Raw genomic sequence first — 20184 nt, 5'->3', positions numbered from 1 at the left:
TGCAGCTCTTGCTGCTGTCCCACACAGCTGGTTCTATCATTACTTAGAACCGTGAGGATCAACATGCTTTTTTTCTTGCTCTTAAATGCCATTTTTTCTTTTGAGAGGAGCTTACGCATTATAAAGTATCACTTTTTGTACCCAGCACTTATTGAGAGGCTTGGGATGGTTGGGAGACAAAGCAGTCCCTTTTGAGGTTCACCTAACCCAGGATTGGTGGTATGAGAGGATAACCAATGCCAGATGTATGGGAGAACAATGACTGATTTCATTTAAATGAACATCGACCTCCTTCAGTATTACTCTTTGCTCGCAATGGCAAGTTAATGCTTAATCTATGAGCAATAAGTGGTTAGCACATGCCCATAGCCGTGTGCATGTTTATGGGAGGTCAGAGGGAGACAGAGCCAATTAAAAGCAGCTCAGTTCTGTTTCAAGTTCAGTTCTGAGTTTCAAGCTTTACCAACACAACAGGAGGCGGGAGGCTCTCCCAGAAGGACTGGACATGGCCATAGGAGTGTATATCTCAAAGGTTCTGGCCATAGCCACAGTGGTAATGACCGTCTCATCTATTGGAGGAATAATTACAATGATGATTGTGTATGAGACCGAAAGAATCAAGACAAATCCTACACCACCACCAACACCTAATGCCACTATTCTGTATCCAACTGGACCACCACCCAACCTGAGACTCCCTGGAAACCTCATTCCAGAGAGCTATGACATCGTCCTACAGCCTCACCTCTACACCGTTATACCCAACGCTACCAACCAATCTCTCATCTTCACTGGAAACTCCACTGTGTATTTTAGATGTGTGGAGAAAACCAAAACGATCTTCCTTCACAGTAAACAGAATGTGACTGATGTAACAGTGAAAGATCTTGACAATAAAAGGACCATCAACGTTAAGAACACCATACTGTATAATAATGAAAGCAACTTCTTAGAGATTCGACTGGAAGGTGTTTTAGAGGAAGATGGGAACTACAGTCTCTTTACTGCATTTGAGGGAGAGCTCCTTAATGATCTGGCTGGTTTTTACATGAGTTCATACAAAAAAGAACCAAGCACAAAGGATGACACTAAAACGTAAGTGTTTCTTTGATAACTGCTGAAAAATGAAAAATATCAATTATTTGTTGTCAAAGAAATATGAAAAGAATGCTAGATTTGACTCATATGAAAACCCATTTACAGGGGGTTAGGGAATGAAACAACTCTCGATCTTGAGGAAAGGTAAGACTTGTACAAATCTGATAATATATGTTTACATCAACTGCATTACATAACTGGATTGATCGCCAACCACCACGATAGAGCTTTCAGTATGATAAAGGCATGATCACATGGGCAATTTACAGGTAATAGTTGTCCAGCGACTCATTATAAGAGAAGCACACTTAACTCCTGAACCTGTAAAATGTCCAGACCTTTTGACCTACTGTGTCATTAGATCCAGACCTCTTGGCGAAGGCTGTTCTATGGTTACATCTAGGAGTCTACAGTATGAAAGATTACTCTGTTTCTGTCTCTTAAGTCCTGACGGGTTGGGTAAGGCAGTAGTAGCTTACTCTTTTAATATGCAGTGCTTCCTCAATGTATTAATGGTTCTGAAACCACTTGGACATTACACCTTGACACACATGAATATGTGATCGTTACCATACTGTAAATCAGTGACCTGCTAGTTTACAGATCACAGTGCTTGAACAGTGTGGACACAAAGTTTCTCATGATTTGTACTTTATTGTACTCTCGTTTCTCTAAAAAACATGATTTGCTTGCAGATGGAATTCCAATTTCTTAAAAAAGAGCCCAAAGTGGCCTCTTCAGTGGATACCTGTACAGGCATGGGTTTTCCCATGTCCTCTGATGAAACCATTTTGTCTCTTTATAAGAATTAGGAGCTCCAGCTGCAAGCAAATCATGTTTTTTAAGGGAACATGAGAGTACAATAGAATAAAAATCATGAGAAACGTTGTGTCTGCTCTCTGTTCAAGCACAGTGATCTGTAAACTAGCAGGTCACTGATTTACAGCATGGTAACGATCATATATTAATGTGTGTCAAGGTGTCATGTTTTCTAGGGAAATACATGTCCCTAGAAATGGGAATATGTTTCCTTATTTCTTGACACATCAAATCACCCAGCAGTTGTTAGTCCTGGCTCGTATTTACAGTATATGCTCCACTTAAAAGTGTTTATTGTAAAAAGACCCCCTGAGAGAATGTTGCACATTTTTCCTCTGTTCACTTCAGCAACAGCTTTGCTTCTCATTCCTTGAATAGATCAGGACAGTCATTTGACACAAATTGTTACTTCCTCATTGGCTTTACAATTACACTACTTTATCACAATAAGTGTCCATCACAGTTCATACTGTAGACATTGGAAGCTTGGGTACTTTAAAAACTGAAAAGCTAATCGAATCAAAATGAACTAACAAGCAACTATTTTCTGTATTGTATTGCTGTTGTTCAATTCTAATTGTAATATTTATCCTGTTTTTCAACAAATACTTTCCACACAGATTCATTGCTACTAGCCAAATGCAGCCAACAGATGCCAGGAAAGTATTTCCTTGTTTCGATGAGCCAGCCATGAAGGCTGAATTTAAAGTCACTATCATCCATAGGTTTAGCACGCACGCACTAGCAAATGGGAAAGCCACAGGTGAGAAGCACATTTCATTCTATTGTCATAACAGGCCAAAAGTTGTCTTACATTCATACGGTATGTAGGCTATACTGTATATTCAACAATATAGACATACACTAATGACTTCTTAATAAATTCATCATTTTATATGCATGACTTTGTAAACTATAACAAGGTAAAGTACTTATCAGACAGAAAATCCCACGACAGGCCTGATGGAAACAGCACATTTTTCTGTATACTTTACAAATGCTGACAAAACTAAATACGTTAGACAAGATGGGATCTTTTTGTTTCGTTAAAATGTATTATGCGAGAAATAGTGGTGGAAAGCTATTATACGCAAATGTTGATATAATAACCATCATATCGAAGTAAACTTGGGAGTCACGCGATGATACCTTGTGTGGTCCTCCCACTACGACTCCACAGTTTATTACGCTACAGATGAAATAACTTAGGAACTTCACAGGGTGGTGAAAGTGCACAGTGATATTGATGCTCCTTTCTAATTCTGGTGGCATATTGATCGACTGCCGTTTGACAAATAAAACAGTTTTGCTCTTATCCATAATAATCTCGTCATGTAGACTAGCCTACCCGCACAGCCTACCCGCACAGCCTACCCGCACTGTATCTGCGAGCTATTGGCTAGAGTGCACGTTCCAGAGTAGGCACATTTGCTATTTAACACAACTGTTTTTGTGACATAAATAACGCTATCGTTAGACTTTTTAAAATGCGTTGGAGACACACTGGACTTTAGATTTTTATTCGGCACATGAAAACTAAAGCGGAAAAGTACAGTTTGTGTGTGCTATGTCATCACTGAGTGTATTTTATCCTCAACAAGTCCATTTGGTGGAAACACCACTGGTGGGAAAATGCGCGTTTTAGAACACTGATTGATATTCCCATGAAAATGTGTCACCTACTGTAGCTATTAATTCACTAATTATGAGGCTAATGCATGCATATACTGTTCCTATTCTTTTTGCTTACATTGAGTAGACTATTTGCTGTAGATTGTGTCAAAACAAAGCTATTTTCTTTCTTACTTTCAAAGTAAACAATAAGTATTTGTTTATTACTTTTAGGTACAACCCTTGAGGATATCGATGGAGAGACCTGGGAAGTCACTCGCTTTCAAACGACTAAGAAAATGTCAACATACCTCTTAGCTTTCACAGTGTCTGATTTTGCTTCCATAGTTTCTACACATGAAAGAGTTGACATTAAGGTATGTATAGTTGTTGAATCATAGCTGTAATAGTGTATTACATGATATAAACAAAATGACTTGTATTTTGTAACATAGGTATAACAAGGACCATGTGAAAAGGTTTGTATTTCAATGGCCATGTCAAAGAAAGTTGATACTGTAGTAAATTAAAAATGAATGTCAATTCCAGCTAGATTTCAAGCAAACCACCATGCTATTTATATGTATTCAGTTTAGACTACACTGCTGACTTTCATGGTAGAGATGTGTTTACTCACCAAATCATATTGATATGATACTAAAACTCACTTTTTTATTCTCTGTTTGGTTTGTTAAAGACATATGCTCGACCGGAGGCCATAAAAGCTGGACATGCAAAATATGCTGCAGATATCACTGGAAATATACTGGCGTTCTATGAGAGTAAAGAAGTATTTGGCATGATTTATCCTTTGAGCAAGCTAGGTATGTGCACTATTGCACCATAACAATCTAAAATAAGCCTGTGTATATCATCACTATTCAACGATTCATTTTGATAAAATCCATCTAATCAATTGAATTCTTTACTCCATAAATTACCTGTCTAAAACATTGTAAGAAGAACACTGATAATGTTGTGAAATTCAATTAAATCATCAGCTGAAATGTATTCAAACAGCATACAGTTATGTACAACTAATGCAATATAAAATAACCTCTTTCATATCTACTTTAGATCAGATTGCTCTACCAGACTTCAGTGCAGGTGCCATGGAGAATTGGGGCTTGATAACATATCGTGAGACAGCTCTGCTATATGAGGAAGGGGTGTCGTCCACATCAAACAAAGAGTGGATTGCCACAGTTATTGCACATGAGCTTGCCCATCAGGTATGAAAACTCATAATTACTGTATGTCAAAATGTAGTAAAAGATGTATAATGTAAAGTTAACTACAATTCATTAAAACATGATCTTGTAATGTAGTGGCATTTACTGTAACACCACTGATATAATTTTTTCAGTGGTTTGGAAACCTGGTGACAATGAAATGGTGGAATGACCTGTGGCTGAATGAGGGATTTGCAACATATATATCCTATATGGGAGTGGATCACATTGAGCCAAAATGGAACATAGTATGTCCCCATCAACATTTAATAATTTGACTTCCCATTCTCAGTATATTTGTTCTGCATCTATTGCATAAGATTGCAAATTGTGGTCACACTCTGAAGAGGTTTCAAATGTTTTGTTTTTCCAGAAAGATCTGTTTGTTCTAAATGACATCCAGACTGCATTTCAAGTGGATTCGTTGGCCTCATCCCATCCTCTAAGCTCTAATGAGGACGATGTTCAAACTCCTAGTGACATCACTGAGCTTTTTGATTCCATCACCTACAGCAAGGTCTGGATGCGACCGAGCCCAATGGGGGAAGAGAGACAATATTTAAAAAAATGTTGTTTAACATTGTACAGGAATGTTTTATATAGTGATGCAAGGAGTTCATGTACTCTATGAATAGCAACATATCTTTCCAATCTTCAGGGGGCAGCTGTGCTGAGAATGCTTTCAGATTATCTGAAGGATAAGGTGTTTATGGATGGTCTGAAAGTAAGTCAAAATATGTCTCTGTCCATTAAAGGTGTAGAATGACTTATTGTCAGTGTGTGGAACATCTTTGTGGTATATTTGTTTTTTTGCAATTTTCCATATGGATGTATCAAAACTAATGGGAACCTTCTGTGGATCAATAATCAATTACATTTTTGTATCCAATTCTTAAGAGTGTGTGTAAATAATATTGTTTCAAATTGTTTCAGAAATACCTTCAGACTTTCCAGTATAGTAATGCTGTACACAAGGACCTGTGGGAATGTTTACAAGAGGTAAAAGATGATACAGTAGTTTTACTAGGCCTATTAACACAAAACTCATATATGAATTGCTGTGCTTTCAAGCACGTAAAAAAGTATAGAACGCTTTAGCGGTATGAATACGTGGTCTAAAATGCTAATGACAAGAACTTTCTAGGCGGTGGACAACGACGGCAGCCACATTAAAGTTGCTGAAGTCATGGAAACTTGGACAATGCAAATGGGCTACCCAGTCATCACCATCAACACCACCACTGGGGACGTTTCTCAAGAACATTTCCTCCTTATTCAACCATCTGACTACAAGTAAGGCCAAGAAACACCACAGAGAGAGAAAACAAATGGAAGAGGTTTCCTGAACCAACAATCATCTCCTGCATGTAGAATTAGATGCTTATATAGCCCCCCAGTTTATGTTGCGTAACTTGAAAAATTGTAGCTTAAATTGTAAAAAAAATTCAACATATGTCCAAACACCTGTCATAACTGTTTCTAATACATGCAAAATGACACTGCCTTAACATTCAGTTATGACATGTTTATGACAATATTATGACGCTGTTCTCATGTATATTTCAAATAAGACGTTACTATATTATTATCCTTTAAATTGGATGACATTGTAATGAATTAGGCCTACATTGAAGCTTTTTATTCGCATACGTAAATATCAATGGCTGTAGGTCATAATAGTATGCCATTGATTTTGATGAATTTATCTCTTTCATTAGTTTTACATGGCATGTCCCAATCAAAGTGATGAAGGAAGGTTTAGCTCCCACAGCACTAGCTACACAAGTACTGGCTGTTCCTAAAGGTAAGGAATATTACATTGAATTAACTTACGTAACTTATGTACAATTGTTTATGTATATGTATTTCTTAGTATCACCTAATGAATAACCTTTTCCCCAGGGTAATTGATAGATATGATCGGATGAGCTATGTTATGTACAGTAATTCTCCATTATTATTGATAGACTGAACATGGCAAATATCCTTCTGTATACCAGTGTTGTGGGTCTCGAGTCCGGTCTCGAGACCACATATTGAGTGTCTCGGTCTTGTCTTGACTCGGTCTCGAACCGTGAGGACTCGTTATTTCTTCCCGAGACCAGCAGAGTAGAAAACGCATAATTTTCAGCTCCCATTCAGTCAACGGATTAAAACGCTTCCACAGGTCAAATATCCACACTCCTTTCATGATACATTAATATCTCGTCGCCTATTGGAACATGGGGGGTGGGACATCCCAAGGATTCGGGGACATCCCAAGGATTCTGTTATAGCACGGACCGAATTTCTTTGCTCCGCTAATGCAGGTTGGCATTTGTTGGGATGACTCATGTACTGGACGAAGCTCTGCAGGGTAGTCAATAGCTGGCACAGTCATACAATCTGATTTGAAACCTAACCACGCTTATAACATTATGCCTAACACTGATCTTAAATAAAGACCAAAAATCAAATGTTTGTTTTCATGAATTTTTTGTATATAAAGACAATTTTTACTTTGCCACTGGCCAATCTAGTGGAAATCGCTTAGCTCTGCCTCCAGGACAAGATTCATTACAATAAAAGTCACCTGCGCAGCTAGTAGGGAGGTATGGGATAACTATTAGTAAGGGCCAGTAGCGATTTTAGCATGTACAGTCATTGCCAAAAGTTTTGAGAATGACACAAATATTAATTATCACAAAGTATGCTGATTCAGTGTCTTTAGATATTTTTGTCAGATGTTACTATGGAATACTGAAGTATGATTACAAGGATTTCATAAGTGTCAGTGGCTTTTATTGACAATTACATGAAGTTGATGCAAAGAGTCAATACTTGCAGTGTTGACCCTTCTTTTTCAAGACCTCTGCAATCCGCCCTGGCATGCTGTCAATTAACTTCTGGGCCACATCCTGACTGATGGCAGCCCATTCTTGCATAATCAATGCTTGGAGTTTGTCACAATTTGTGGGTTTTTGTTTGTCCACCCGCCTCTTCAGGATTGACCACAAGTTCTCAATGGGATTAAGGTCTGGGGAGTTTCCTGGCCATGGACCCAAAATATCAATGTTTTGTTCTCCGAGCCGCTTAGTTATCACTTTTGCCTTATGGCAAGGTGCTCCATCATGCTGGAAAAGGCATTGTTCGTCACCAAACTGTTCCTGGATGGTTGGGAGAAGTTGCTCTCGGAGGATGTGTTGGTACCATTCTTTATTCATGGCTGTGTTCTTAGGCAAAATTGTGAGTGAGCCCACTCCCTTGGCTGAGAAGCAACCCCACACATGAATGTTCTCAGGATGCTTTACTGTTGGTATGACACAGGACTAATGGTCGCGCTCACCTTGTCTTCTCTGGACAAGCTTTTTTCCGGTTGCCCCAAACAATCGGAAAGGGGATTCATCAGAGAAAATGACTTTACCCTAGTCCTCAGCAGTCCAATCCCTGTACCTTTTGCAGAATATCAGTCTGTCCCTGATGTTTTCCCTGGAGAGAAGTGGCTTCTTTGCTGGCCTTCTTGACACCAGGCCATCCTCCAAAAGTCTTCGTCTCACTGTACGTGCAGATGCACTCACACCTGCCCGCTGCCATTCCTGAACAAGCTCTGTACTGGTGGTGCCCCGATCCTGCAGCTGAATCAACTTTAGGAGACGGTCCTGGCGCTTGCTGGACTTTCTTGGGCGCCCTGAAGCCTTCTTCACAACAATTGAACCGCTCTCCGTGAAGTTCTTGAGGATCCGATAAATGGTTGATTTAGTTGCAGTCGTGCTGGCAGCAATATCCTTGCCTGTGAAGCCCTTTTTGTGCAAAGCAATGATGACGGCATGTGTTTCCTTGCAGGTAACCATGGTTGACAGAGGAAGAACAATGATTCCAAGCACCACCCTCCTTTTGAAGCTTCCAGTCTGTTATTCGAACCCAATCAGCATGACAGAGTTATCTCCAGCCTTGTCCTCGTCAACACTCACACCTGTGTTAATGAGAGAATCACTGACATGATGTCAGCTGGTACTTTTGTGGCACGGCTGAAATGCAGTGACAATGTTTTTGGGGGATTCAGTTCATTTGCATGGCAAAGAGGGACTTTGCAATTAATTGCAATTCATCTGATCACTCTTCATAACATTCTGGAGTATATGCAAATTGCCATCATACAAACTGAGGCAGCAGACTTTGTGAAAATTAATATTTGTCATTCTCAAAACTTTTGGCCACGACTGTACATCTTGGTGGGTCAAAAAAAAATATTAAGTGGGATGCATGCCAGAAAAGCCACAACACTAAACAATACATTAATTGCACTATAACGGTGACAAACGGTGCCCACAAACTGTTAGGGCCTACATAAAGCTGTCCCAACAGCAGTCCCAACATCTTACCACTGCTACACCTGGCTATCAGCGGAGCCTTGTCTGGCAGCGAAACAGTTCATTCAGCCTCATTTACTGCCTTTAAAAAAACATGGCTGATATGGCTGACTTGCTTAAACAAATGTGGTTTTTAATGACAATTGAGCGGTACAAACTATGGCGCAAGGGGATGAGAAGCGGATAAGAGGGCAATCCGTATTTTAGATTAAGACATTAAAGAGCGAGCTAGGACTGACGTAGTTAATATAACTATTTGTTTAGCACTTTTGAAATGTACAGAGACAGAATTCAGAACATGAGCCGTTCTTACAGTGTTCTCCCTGTACACCAAGTCAGAACCGTTGGATAAATAAAGGGGGCATATAAGCAGACAATGAAAGCTCTTACAATATTTGATGATTGCATTTCTCTAAAACAGGTTATAGACTACATGTGCACCACCAAGTCAGAACAGTAGGTGAAATTAAGAGGGGTAAATAGACCAAATTATTAGGGCGAGGCACATGGGCTACTAACATCTTACTTCACAGCATACACTTAGTATTACTTTGTTAGTTACGGTATACATATCTCCCTGGCATATTACAGAATTTATGCAGCAGCATACAATACATTTTTGGACTCACCTTGTTGTGCTATGCTCACTTGAACAGGAAGGTGGCATGGCAGTCCTTCATGGGCAAATTTTGTCATCAAAGTCTGGCATTCTCTAGATTTATGGTGCTTTCAAAACAACTAGGAACTCTGAAGAAAACAAGGTCAAATCATGATGACGTCATTGATCTTCAGGTCGTAGCTCTAGAAAGAGGCCAGATTTACAATTCCGAGTTGGATGACTGTTCAAAATGTATTTTCCCAGTCGGAGCTCGTTTATTCCTGACTTCCCAGTTGTCTTGAACACACTGAAGTCAAGTTTTCACAGTTCCGAGTTAACAGTTGTTTTGAGCGTGGCACAAATCATGCTTCATTGACAGCATGGCCAATGTTGAATATTTATAATTTCAAACTTGGAAAAGAGACCCAGATTTTGGGACCACACAGCTACTGTCACTGATTCCTTCCAAACCACTCACTGTTGAATTTGCGATTTCCAACTTGTTGTGTAATGTTTATGTGCAATGGCTGATGAGCACCGATACGTTTTATCTATAATTTCTCTTCATTATTTATCTTCATATGACAACGATTGAAAGGATTTGCCAGTAGGTTGTCGACTTGATTCATGATGATGACTGCTAGCTAAGGTTTTGAAAGTATGATTTTGACACGATCAGTCCAATCAAAGCTACTGTAGACATAATGTGATTTGACATCCTTTTTTCTGTGTTCGATGATCTTGAGCCATCTTGGATGGGCACTTTTAATGTAACTCTATGGCAGCACCCAAGGGACTTGGATTTTCTAGCTATACCCTTAGACTTGGCAGTGACGTATTGTTCCAATGAGTGACAGAACACTGAGCCAATCACGGCGCAATGCTCCATATTTTCTGCTGGCTTTCCCCACCATCACAGAAAGCACTGAGCTAGGCTGAAACACCTGCATTTTGGAGCTGCCTTACTCAAGAAAACAAAAAAGAGGCCATGTTTGTATGCAGCTTTATTAACTCAATGATATATTTTTTTTTTTTTACATTGTTTGCAAACTGATATGTGACACGAATTAATTCCAAAATAACACGCAAAACAGGCTAATATATTTTATATATAGATTTTTTTGTGCTAAAAATGTGGGGCTGATTGACAGGTCGCCACTGGTAGGGTAGAACGAGGAAGTTGTTACATATTTAGTATTTTTATCTATTATTTAGAGACCCGTTTGGGTTAGTGATCGTTTGTAGAGTGGCTCTCTATTTTCCATCTGCTTGCATTTTTTCACCATTCTGAATGTCAAAAAAATCCATATGTTCTTCTGAAATATGAACACTGAAATACTAGGAATTCTGACTCTTATTATGGAGGTGATTTGAAACAATTACAATCATGTCCTTAAATTGGACTCGCATTGATTTGGTCTCGGTCTTAACTCGGTCTCAGCCCCCTCGCCTCGTTCTTGACTCAGTCTCGGCCCCCTCGCCTTGGTCTTGATTCGATCTCGGCCCCCTCGCCTTGGTCTTGACTCGTTCTTGACCCCCTCGCCTTGGTCTTGACTCAGTCTCGGCCCCCTCATCTCGGTCTTGAATTGGTCTCCCTTTAGGTGGCCTCGAGCACAACACTGCTGTATACTGTATGATAACAGCAAACCCAACTAATTAAATTGTGCTAGTCAGTAGTTCTGTCAATAAAAACCTAATTGAGGCAAAATGTTACTTTCATGTTCTGTATTTGCTCAACAGAGCGGAAGTCAGCGTTCAAGTCTGAAGATGGCAAGTGGGTGCTTGCCAACATAAACTGTATGGGATATTTCAGAGTCAACTACGATCCAGCAAATTGGGATAGACTGCTCTCTCAGCTGGAAACAAATATTCATGTAAGTCTTCCTCATTTGTGTGGAACAGTATTGTTCATACAGTCCTAGTCAGACACAAAACAGCACATTATTGCAGGTGCTTAGAAGGCTGCACTTGTGTACAATCATGAACTGTCTTTGACAGAATAAACAATGTAGCATTTTCTAAGGAGACTAGGTGATATTTTGTTATGGTAAGAAATATTTGGAGAGAATGTTCTGGACAAGGTTTTTGTAAGTACATTCTTGTGAGTACATTGAAGAATGCCGGACACCTGGCATGCATCAGCTATTTGAAACCCCTTGTCACAGACCATGGAGCATGACCCTTAATAAGTCAAATAAGATAATATGCTAGCTCCCTTGTGTAGTTTGCTTTAATAATTAGAATTCATTTGATTTATTCACAGGAAATTCCACTCATCAACCGGGGACAGCTTATTGATGATGCGTTCAACCTGGCAAGGTAGTCTTACACATTACAGGGATTGCATTTTCATGGTTTGAAATCTTATGGAAATCATGCTTTCATGATGCAATTAATATCCTCTTTGGACTGCTAAGGTCTTCTTACAGTTGAAGTCAGAAGTTTACATACACCTTAGCCAAATACATTTAAACTCAGTTTTTCACAATTCCTGACATTTAATCCTAGTAAAAATTCCCTGTCTTAGGTCAGTTAGGATCACCACTTTATTTTAAGAATGTGAAATGTCAGAATAATAGTAGAGAGAATGATTTATTTCAGCTTTTATTTCTTTCATCACATTCCCAGTGGGTCAGAAGTTTACATGCACTAAATAAGTATTTGGTAGCATTGCCTTTAAATTGTTTAACTTGGGTCAAACGTTTCGGGTAGCCGTCCACAAGCTTTCCACAATAAGTTGGGTGAATTTTGGCCCATTCCTCCTGACAGAGCTGGTGTAACTGAGTCAAGTTTCTAGGCCTCCTTGCTCGCACACACTTTTTCAGTTCTGCCAACACATTTTCTATGGGATTGAGGTCAGGGCTTTGTGATGGCCACTCCAATACCTTGACTTTGTTGTCCTTAAGCCCTTTTGCCACAACTTTGGAAGTACGCTTGGGGTCATTGTCCATTTGGAAGACCCATTTGCGACCAAGCTTTAACTTCCTGACTGATGTCTTGAGATGTTGCTACAATATATCCACATAATTTTCCTCCCTCATGATGCCATCTATTTTGTAAAGTGCACCAGTCCTTCCTGCAGCAAAGCACACCCACAACATGATGCTGCCACCCCTGTGCTTCACGGTTGGGATGGTGTTCTTCGGCTTGCAAGCCTCCCCCTTTTTCCTCCAAACATAATGATGGTCATTATGGCCAAACAGTTCTACTTTTGTTTCATCAGACCAGAGGACATGTCTCCAAAAAGAACGATCTTTGTCCCCATGTGCAGTTGCCAACCGTAGTCTGTTTTTTATGGCGGTTTTTGAGCAGTGGCTTCTTCCTTGCTGAGCGGCCTTTCAGGTTATGTCGATATAGGACTCGTTTTACTGTGGATATAGATACGTTTGTACCTGTTTCCTCCAGCATCTTCACAAGGTCCTTTGCTGTTGTTCTGGGATTGATTCGCACTTTTCGCACCAAAGTACGTTCATCTCTAGGAGACAGAATGCGTCTCCTTCCTGAGCGGTATGACGGCTGCGTGGTCCCATGGTGTTTATACTTGCGTACAATTTTTTTGTACAGATGAACGTGGTACCTTCAGGCGTTTGGAAATTGCTCCCAAGGATGAACCAGACTTGTGGAGATCTACAATTTTTTGGGCTGAGTTCTTTTGATTTTCCCATAATGTCACGCAAAGAGGCACTGAGTTTGAAGGTAGGCCTTGAAATACATCCACAGGTACACCTCCAATTGACTCAAATGATGTCAATTAGCCTGTCAGAAGCTTCTAAAGCCATGACATAATTTTCTGGAATTTCCAAGCTGTTTAAATGCGCAGTCAATTTAGTGTCAGAAGTTTCTAAAGCCATGACATAATTTTCTGGAATTTCCAAGCTGTTTAAATGCGCAGTCAATTTAGTGTATGTAAACTTCTGACCCACTGGAATTGTGATACAGTGAATTATAAGTGAAATAATCTGTCTGTAAACAATTGTTGAAAAATTACTTGTGTCATGCACAAAGTAGATGTCCTAACCGACTTGCCAAAACTATAGTTTGTTAACAAGAAATTTGTGGAGTGGTTGAAAAACGAGTTTTAATGACTCCAACCTAAGTGTATGTAATCTTCCGACTTCAACTGTATATGATGTATTAAATGTTTATCTAGGGCCAAACATATTAATGTGACACTGGCTCTGAGAACTACCAAGTACCTCCGGAATGACACAGAGTACATACCATGGGAATCAGCCCTGAGAAACCTGGACTATTTCATTCTCATGTTTGATCGCTCCGAGGTCTATGGCCCAATGCAGGTCAGTACTCAAATACAGATACTGTACATTAAAGCACCCTGTTATCATAGGAAACTGTATTACTACACAGTTGAGTGACAAATAAGAGTGTAATAGAATTTTTCCCATGCTTTTCCCAGGCATACATGCGAAAGCAAGTTGGTGGCCTATATCAACATTTTGAAAATTTCACTACAGTCCCCGATGATCATTCTGAACAGTGAGATTTTTTCTTCTCCCATAATCATCTGATATTGCATTCCCATGAACATTTCCTCTCTGTAAGTATGATATTATTTGTTCCCAGGTACAACCAGATTAACGCCATCTCAGTCGCATGCAGCAATGACATTGAAGACTGCCAAAAAATGACAAAAAAGCTATTTGACAACTGGATGACAAACAAAACTAGCAATCCGTAAGGAATTGAGTTTCATCAAACCAACATAGCCAGATGCACTTAGCACTGTATTCCACAGTTGAATGGGGTAGTCATATCATTCATAAAACATAACACATTTATAACCTGTAATATGCATGATATTGATTCAATAACATAATACCAGAATGTTATATGCTATTTTTGATATATTGAGTGTATTGATCCTTTTAACTTTAATGAACAGATACTGTTTCTCTATGATTATCCCCTCTGTCACAGCATACAACCCAACCTGAAGGCCACCATCTACTGCCAAGCTATAGCTGCTGGGGGAGAGAAGGAATGGGAATTCGCTTGGGGCATGTTCCAGAATGCCACCACAGCATCGGAGAAAGACAAATTAAGATTTGCCCTCTCATGCACCAGGAAGATCTGGCTCCTGAACAGGTTAGATTGTTTCCCTCTGTACCACCCTCTTCTGGGACATTAACTTTAGTTACTGTGCAACCATTTAACAGACATTTCCTTCTTATCTTGCAGATACCTTGAGTACACTTTGAACCCTGACAAGATAAGAAAAATGGATGCCGTTTCTACCATCAACTACATAGCCAGGAATGTGGCAGGGCAAGCAATAGCCTGGAATTTTGTACGCGCCAACTGGAAATACATCAGCTTGGAGTATGTTTGTTTCTGTTGTTAAGTACTGTACATAGGGTTAATGTTACGACAAACAAGCCAGAGAACCAAGTTCCTTTCCAACTGAAAAAGTGGACTCATGATCTATTAGCAATTATACAGCTTGTTTTTTTTTATGGTGTCTCATAAAAATCACCTAAATAAAACTCAAGCAATATACCAATAAGGAAGGCGTAGACCGATCAACCATGTCTGGTACTAAGGTCTCCTTGGGCAATCAGAGGAAATCACCTCTGCTCTAATTTATCTTCCATTTGTTTGGAGTTGCCAGGCAGTCATCTAAATTGGCTTCTATCAAACTGCTTGCTGAGCAAACATGCTCATCTCACCTCTGCCCTCTTCCTCAGGTACGGAGGAGGGATCATGTCATTTGGCCGCCTGATTGAGGGAGTGACGCAGAGATTTTCCACGGACTTTGAGCTCCAAGAGGTGAGCCTCTCCCTATTGGTAACAGGCAGGCCTACAACAATATCTGAGTCACAAACCTCTCCTCCTTTGCCTCAATGACTAAATAGAATGTAGTGATTAAGTTGTAATGTCTGGGGATGAGAGACTAGGTTCAACTGGTGGGATTTGAATTTTGAGTCATAGCACTAATTACTGGTTTCCGCCCTAATTCTAACTTTTTCCTGATTGTTATTGTGCAGCTGAGGCAGTTCCAGAGCAACTATAATGAAGAGGAATTGGGTTCTGCGAGCAGGGCCCTAGAGCAAGCCATTGAGAGAACCCAGGCCAACATTAAATGGGTGAAGGAAAACAAGCAGACTGTTCTGGAGTGGTTTAGAAAAGAATCAAGTGAGAGCAGCTGAACAGAGCTGATGGGATGAAAAACAGATTTTATTTCATTCTAATTACATACCAAAACAGGTTCCATATAATCAACATGCAATATTATTCTAAAATAAATATGTATATTTCAATGTTTGAAAGGAATTACGTCACTTTTAATTCAATGGGAAATTCTGTTTTATTTCAACAAGTAACAAATCCACCATTTATTTTTGAGACTTGCCAATATTGTTTACACTGACAAAGTCAAAACCAAAGAAAGTACTTTCTCAGGTTCATTGACAACTACAATTATTCTGTTAAGACTATCAAACAACATGCAACTATAGCAATAATATGTTTTTATGTATTTGTAAAAGTATTATGTACCAAAGTATTGCATCTTGCCATTTCCCTTTTTTGTAAATTTTCCTTTTTTAAATCAATGTAAATGTTTGGGCTATCATGTCAGGAGGCGTGAGGAATATTCAACAATAAATATATACATAATTGTATCTAAGTGTATTATTAGTCAGTAAAGGGCTCAGAAAAACTGAGAAACATTTAGTTTATTTGTTACATGTAGACAAGTAATGTATTCATTCATGTTGGTAACCCAAACAGTTTCAATTTTGGGGGGGAGAATGCATGGTTTAAAATCACCTACTGTAGCCTACATTTGCACACACTGATATTCTGATTAGCAGACAATGGCTACTCTACTAGTAAGAGTTATAACTCTGCCCTTGCATGACCACTCTTACCCAATTGATTGTTTACATTTTGGATGACACACATCATTAGAACAACCCCATCAGATAAATTGCCATTTGTTTTATTACAAGGTTAATATGTGCAGTACATATCATTTGTACCCTCCTACAAACAAGGATACATTTTCAATAGAGAGATAGTAGAGAAGTAAAGCATTTATGACGTTTACCAAAGACAGGTTCAAAGCAATACACGTACACCCCTATACCGAAGATACACTGCAATAGCCAGATTTGTCAATTTCTTGTAGAGAACTCTATATTACAAAAGGAGTGCTGAATAAAAAATGAAACAACCCCCTTCCTCTTCTGTGTGCATATGCTGCACAAGCAATGTTGGAGAGTGGAACCGTGGCGTCCAAACCAACACAGGAATAAGGAGGTTTTACTGTGCAATTCCATTCATCTCCTCAATCATCCTAAAATAGAAACATAGTGATAGGGGTTTCAAAATTGAAATGCGGTGTCATAAATAATATACAGTACAGAGAAAATACTATAATGTATGTAGATCATTTTCTACATGTTCTTAAAAAAACTAGCAAGGGGAAGAAAATTGTGCCTCAGGAATCTCCCAATCCTCTTACCCATTCTTCCTCATCTGCTCCCTCCCCATGGCCTTCAGACTTCGTTGCACTGCTGGCATCGGATTTGTTGGACATTATTTTGTCTGTCCAAGATGCTCCTGCTTCTTTGTCTCCGGTAAAATTGCATTTGGTCACTGTGCCTCCATCGACTTTGGCCAAGGAAACTGAAAGAGCAGACCAAAACTAAGTACATAATGCTGATCCTGTCTAGAGCTACAATCAAACTGGGAGTGAAACTTCGGTTTAGGCTAATTTTCAAGGGATTGCTGAACATCAAACGTACAAATAAATGGGCCATCGCCTTTGGTTTTCAGTCGAATGTCCTGGCCTGTTTCTAGTTCAGTCTTGCTCATCTCTCCCTCTGGGTACCAGAAAGCATAGGTCCCACTTAGACAGTGTTTCCCTGTCACTTTCACCAGATCCTCCTTGGTCACTAGGTTTTCCAGCTGGACCTCAGTGAGGCAATCAGTCTCTCCTTTAGCCTCCACCTCTGCATGGTAGAAACAAAGAAACACACCAGTTCAGATAGCACCACTAGAGTTGTTTTTACAAAGAATATAGTATGGTGGTAAATTAATGTTTTTACATCATTTTGAGAGTCCTTGAACAAGCTTTGATGAGTAAATGTAAGGTGTTACCAATAAGGTATCTTCTAACTAAATCATCTGTGAATCATCTGACAGACTGTAGGCCTATTCACAATATTGTATGAAGTGGATAACAATACTCACTGAATGATGACATGAGATAACCTGTGTTGACCTTTTTGGTATCACTGAAGTTTGGTTCAATTTCCATTCCTTTAGCATCAAATTTCCTTCGGTGGATTCGACTAGGTTTGATGTATAGGACATAGAAACGGTCCTGCCAATACAGCATAACATGTGGTAATCTGTATAGGACATAGAAACGGTCCTGCCAATACAGCACAACATGTGGCAATCTGTATAGGACATAGAAACGGTCCTGCCAATACAGCACAACATGTGGCAATCTGTATAGGACATAGAAACGGTCCTGCCAATACAGCACAACATGTGGCAATCTGAATAGGACATAGAAACGGTCCTGCCAATACAGCACAACATATGGCAATCTGTATAGGACATAGAAAAGGTCCTGCCAATACAGCACAACATGTGGCAATCTGTATGGGACATAGAAACGGTCCTGCCAATACAGCACATCATGTGGTAATCTGTATAGGACATAGAAACGGTCCTGCCAATACAGCACAACATGTGGCAATCTGTATAGGACATAGAAACGGTCCTGCCAATACAGCACAACATGTGGCAATCTGTATAGGACATAGAAACGGTCCTGCCAATACAGCACAACATGTGGTAATCTGTATAGGACATAGAAACAGTCCTGCCAATACAGCACAACATGTGGTAATCTGTATAGGACATGGAAACGGTCCTGCCAATACAGCACAACATGTGGCAATCTGTATAGGACATAGAAACGGTCCTGCCAATACAGCACAACATGTGGCAATCTGTATAGGACATGGAAACGGTCCTGCCAATACAGCACAACATGTGGTAATCTGTATAGGACATGGAAACGGTCCTGCCAATACAGCACAACATGTGGTAATCTGTATAGGACATGGAAACGGTCCTGCCAATACAGCACAACATGTGGCAATCTGTATAGGACATAGAAACGGTCCTGCCAATACAGCACAACATGTGGTAATCTGTATAGGACATGGAAACGGTCCTGCCAATACAGCACAACATGTGGTAATCTGTATAGGACATGGAAACGGTCCTGCCAATACAGCACAACATGTGGTAATCTGTATAGGACATGGAAACGGTCCTGCCAATACAGCACAACATGTGGTAATCTAGATTGTTTAAATTAGGAGTCCTAGAAAACCAAGTAGGCCTAGTTCCTCATGTGGTCATCACTTTCATTTTAGTACAACTAGCCTGCAGTTGAACAACTTTAGGCAGAGAAGAACAATGATATAATATAAATAAAATATAAATAAAATAGCCTAATAACAATCAAATAGCCTAATCATATTTGATTGAAGAGGTTATTCCATGATGTCAGTTTACCTTCTGATTGTTGACGTCAGTGATAATATGGCGTGAGACATCAACCAACTTTCCCTCTAATATGACACCTAGACCACTGTGGGAGAAAAGGATTGTAGGCTCCAGTAAACCATTTTTCAGGACTGTAGTTTAGCCTATATGCACGAGTTCTTCTTTCTCTCTCTCTCTCTCGCTCTCACACACACACTCACAGAGCCATCTATTGCATTTAATATAACATTAGGCATATTTAAGTATTATATTGTATCTCTATGCAGTATTATAGTTTATCTTTATGCAGAATTACACACATTCTCTGCAGGCAGCGTAATAGCTTTAATCTGCATCACAGCATCATACCTCTGATATGAGGAGGGGGCCCACGCGTGCTCAATCTTTTCATTATGAACAGGTTTATTCTGCAAGGACGTATTGTTATAAATTCGGCTCATTTTTTACTCTAGAGAAAGCAACAATCACACTGTTTTGATACTCGAAAACCCGAAGCAAAACTATCCCGTGACTTCCTGATTCTACGTCAAATGGGGAAAAAGTTTTGTTGTGCTCGTTTTGAAAGTCGGTGTGTCCCGAAATGATGTAAACGGCATACCACTGGAATAAACGGCCAACAGCACTGAGTAAATCAGGTGAGTAAAACATCAATCAGATCAGAAAAAACAGGAGTATAAATGTTTGATAGTGAAATTAAATTATACTGTTTGGTATTGGACCATTGGCTCTGATTCCAATAGGCTGACCCATAACGGTCTATGACGATGTGAATGGGCAGGAGAGGAGGCTGGTGGGAGGAGCTATAGGAGGAAGGGCTTATTGTAATGGCTGGATTGGAATTAATGGAATGGAGTCAAACATGTGGTTTCCATATGTATCATGTGTTTGATACCTTTCCATTTATTCCATTCCAGCCATCACA

At 39.6% G+C, this 20184-nt stretch overlaps 2 protein-coding genes across 2 annotated transcripts; one reads left to right on the top strand and one right to left on the bottom strand.

Annotated features, from left to right (window-relative positions):
* The first annotated feature begins 405 nt into the window (after positions 1-405).
* Positions 406-16348, top strand: anpeplb (alanyl (membrane) aminopeptidase-like b). Its single transcript, XM_029757686.1, has 21 exons — positions 406-1095; positions 1204-1242; positions 2538-2680; positions 3763-3905; positions 4226-4352; positions 4606-4760; positions 4895-5008; positions 5134-5277; positions 5419-5484; positions 5694-5759; positions 5905-6053; positions 6479-6564; positions 11448-11581; positions 11971-12026; positions 13858-14005; positions 14125-14204; positions 14292-14402; positions 14646-14813; positions 14907-15047; positions 15413-15494; positions 15713-16348. The coding sequence occupies exons 1-21, from the start codon at positions 506-508 to the stop codon at positions 15872-15874; spliced, it is 2904 nt and encodes a 967-aa protein (XP_029613546.1). The 5' UTR covers positions 406-505; the 3' UTR covers positions 15875-16348.
* A 304-nt stretch (positions 16349-16652) lies between these two features.
* Positions 16653-19909, bottom strand: arpin (actin related protein 2/3 complex inhibitor). The gene is made up of 6 exons (XM_029757687.1): positions 19611-19909; positions 19272-19347; positions 17925-18057; positions 17477-17683; positions 17194-17357; positions 16653-17025 (listed from the first exon to the last, which is right to left on the bottom strand). The coding sequence occupies exons 1-6, from the start codon at positions 19700-19702 to the stop codon at positions 17017-17019; spliced, it is 681 nt and encodes a 226-aa protein (XP_029613547.1). The 5' UTR covers positions 19703-19909; the 3' UTR covers positions 16653-17016.
* Between the last annotated feature and the right edge of the window lie 275 nt (positions 19910-20184).

The sequence above is a fragment of the Salmo trutta genome, chromosome 7, assembly GCF_901001165.1.
Source record: "Salmo trutta chromosome 7, fSalTru1.1, whole genome shotgun sequence".
NCBI lineage: Eukaryota > Metazoa > Chordata > Actinopteri > Salmoniformes > Salmonidae > Salmo > Salmo trutta.
Note: the sequence above shows the minus strand (reverse complement) of the source record. Positions and strands in the feature narration are given on the sequence as shown.

Excerpts from the sequence above, each read along its gene's own strand:
- arpin (XM_029757687.1), bottom strand. The coding sequence starts at position 19,702 with ATGAGCCGAATTTATAACAATACGTCCTTGCAGAATAAACCTGTTCAT. Across the intron at positions 19,348-19,610 it reads GCCCCCTCCTCATATCAGAG|TGGTCTAGGTGTCATATTAG; the intron begins GTATGATGCTGT and ends TTTCTCCCACAG. Across the intron at positions 17,684-17,924 it reads TTATCTCATGTCATCATTCA|AGGTGGAGGCTAAAGGAGAG; the intron begins GTGAGTATTGTT and ends TCTACCATGCAG.
- anpeplb (XM_029757686.1), top strand. The coding sequence starts at position 506 with ATGGCCATAGGAGTGTATATCTCAAAGGTTCTGGCCATAGCCACAGTG. Across the intron at positions 3,906-4,225 it reads ATGAAAGAGTTGACATTAAG|ACATATGCTCGACCGGAGGC; the intron begins GTATGTATAGTT and ends GGTTTGTTAAAG. Across the intron at positions 14,814-14,906 it reads AAGATCTGGCTCCTGAACAG|ATACCTTGAGTACACTTTGA; the intron begins GTTAGATTGTTT and ends CTTATCTTGCAG.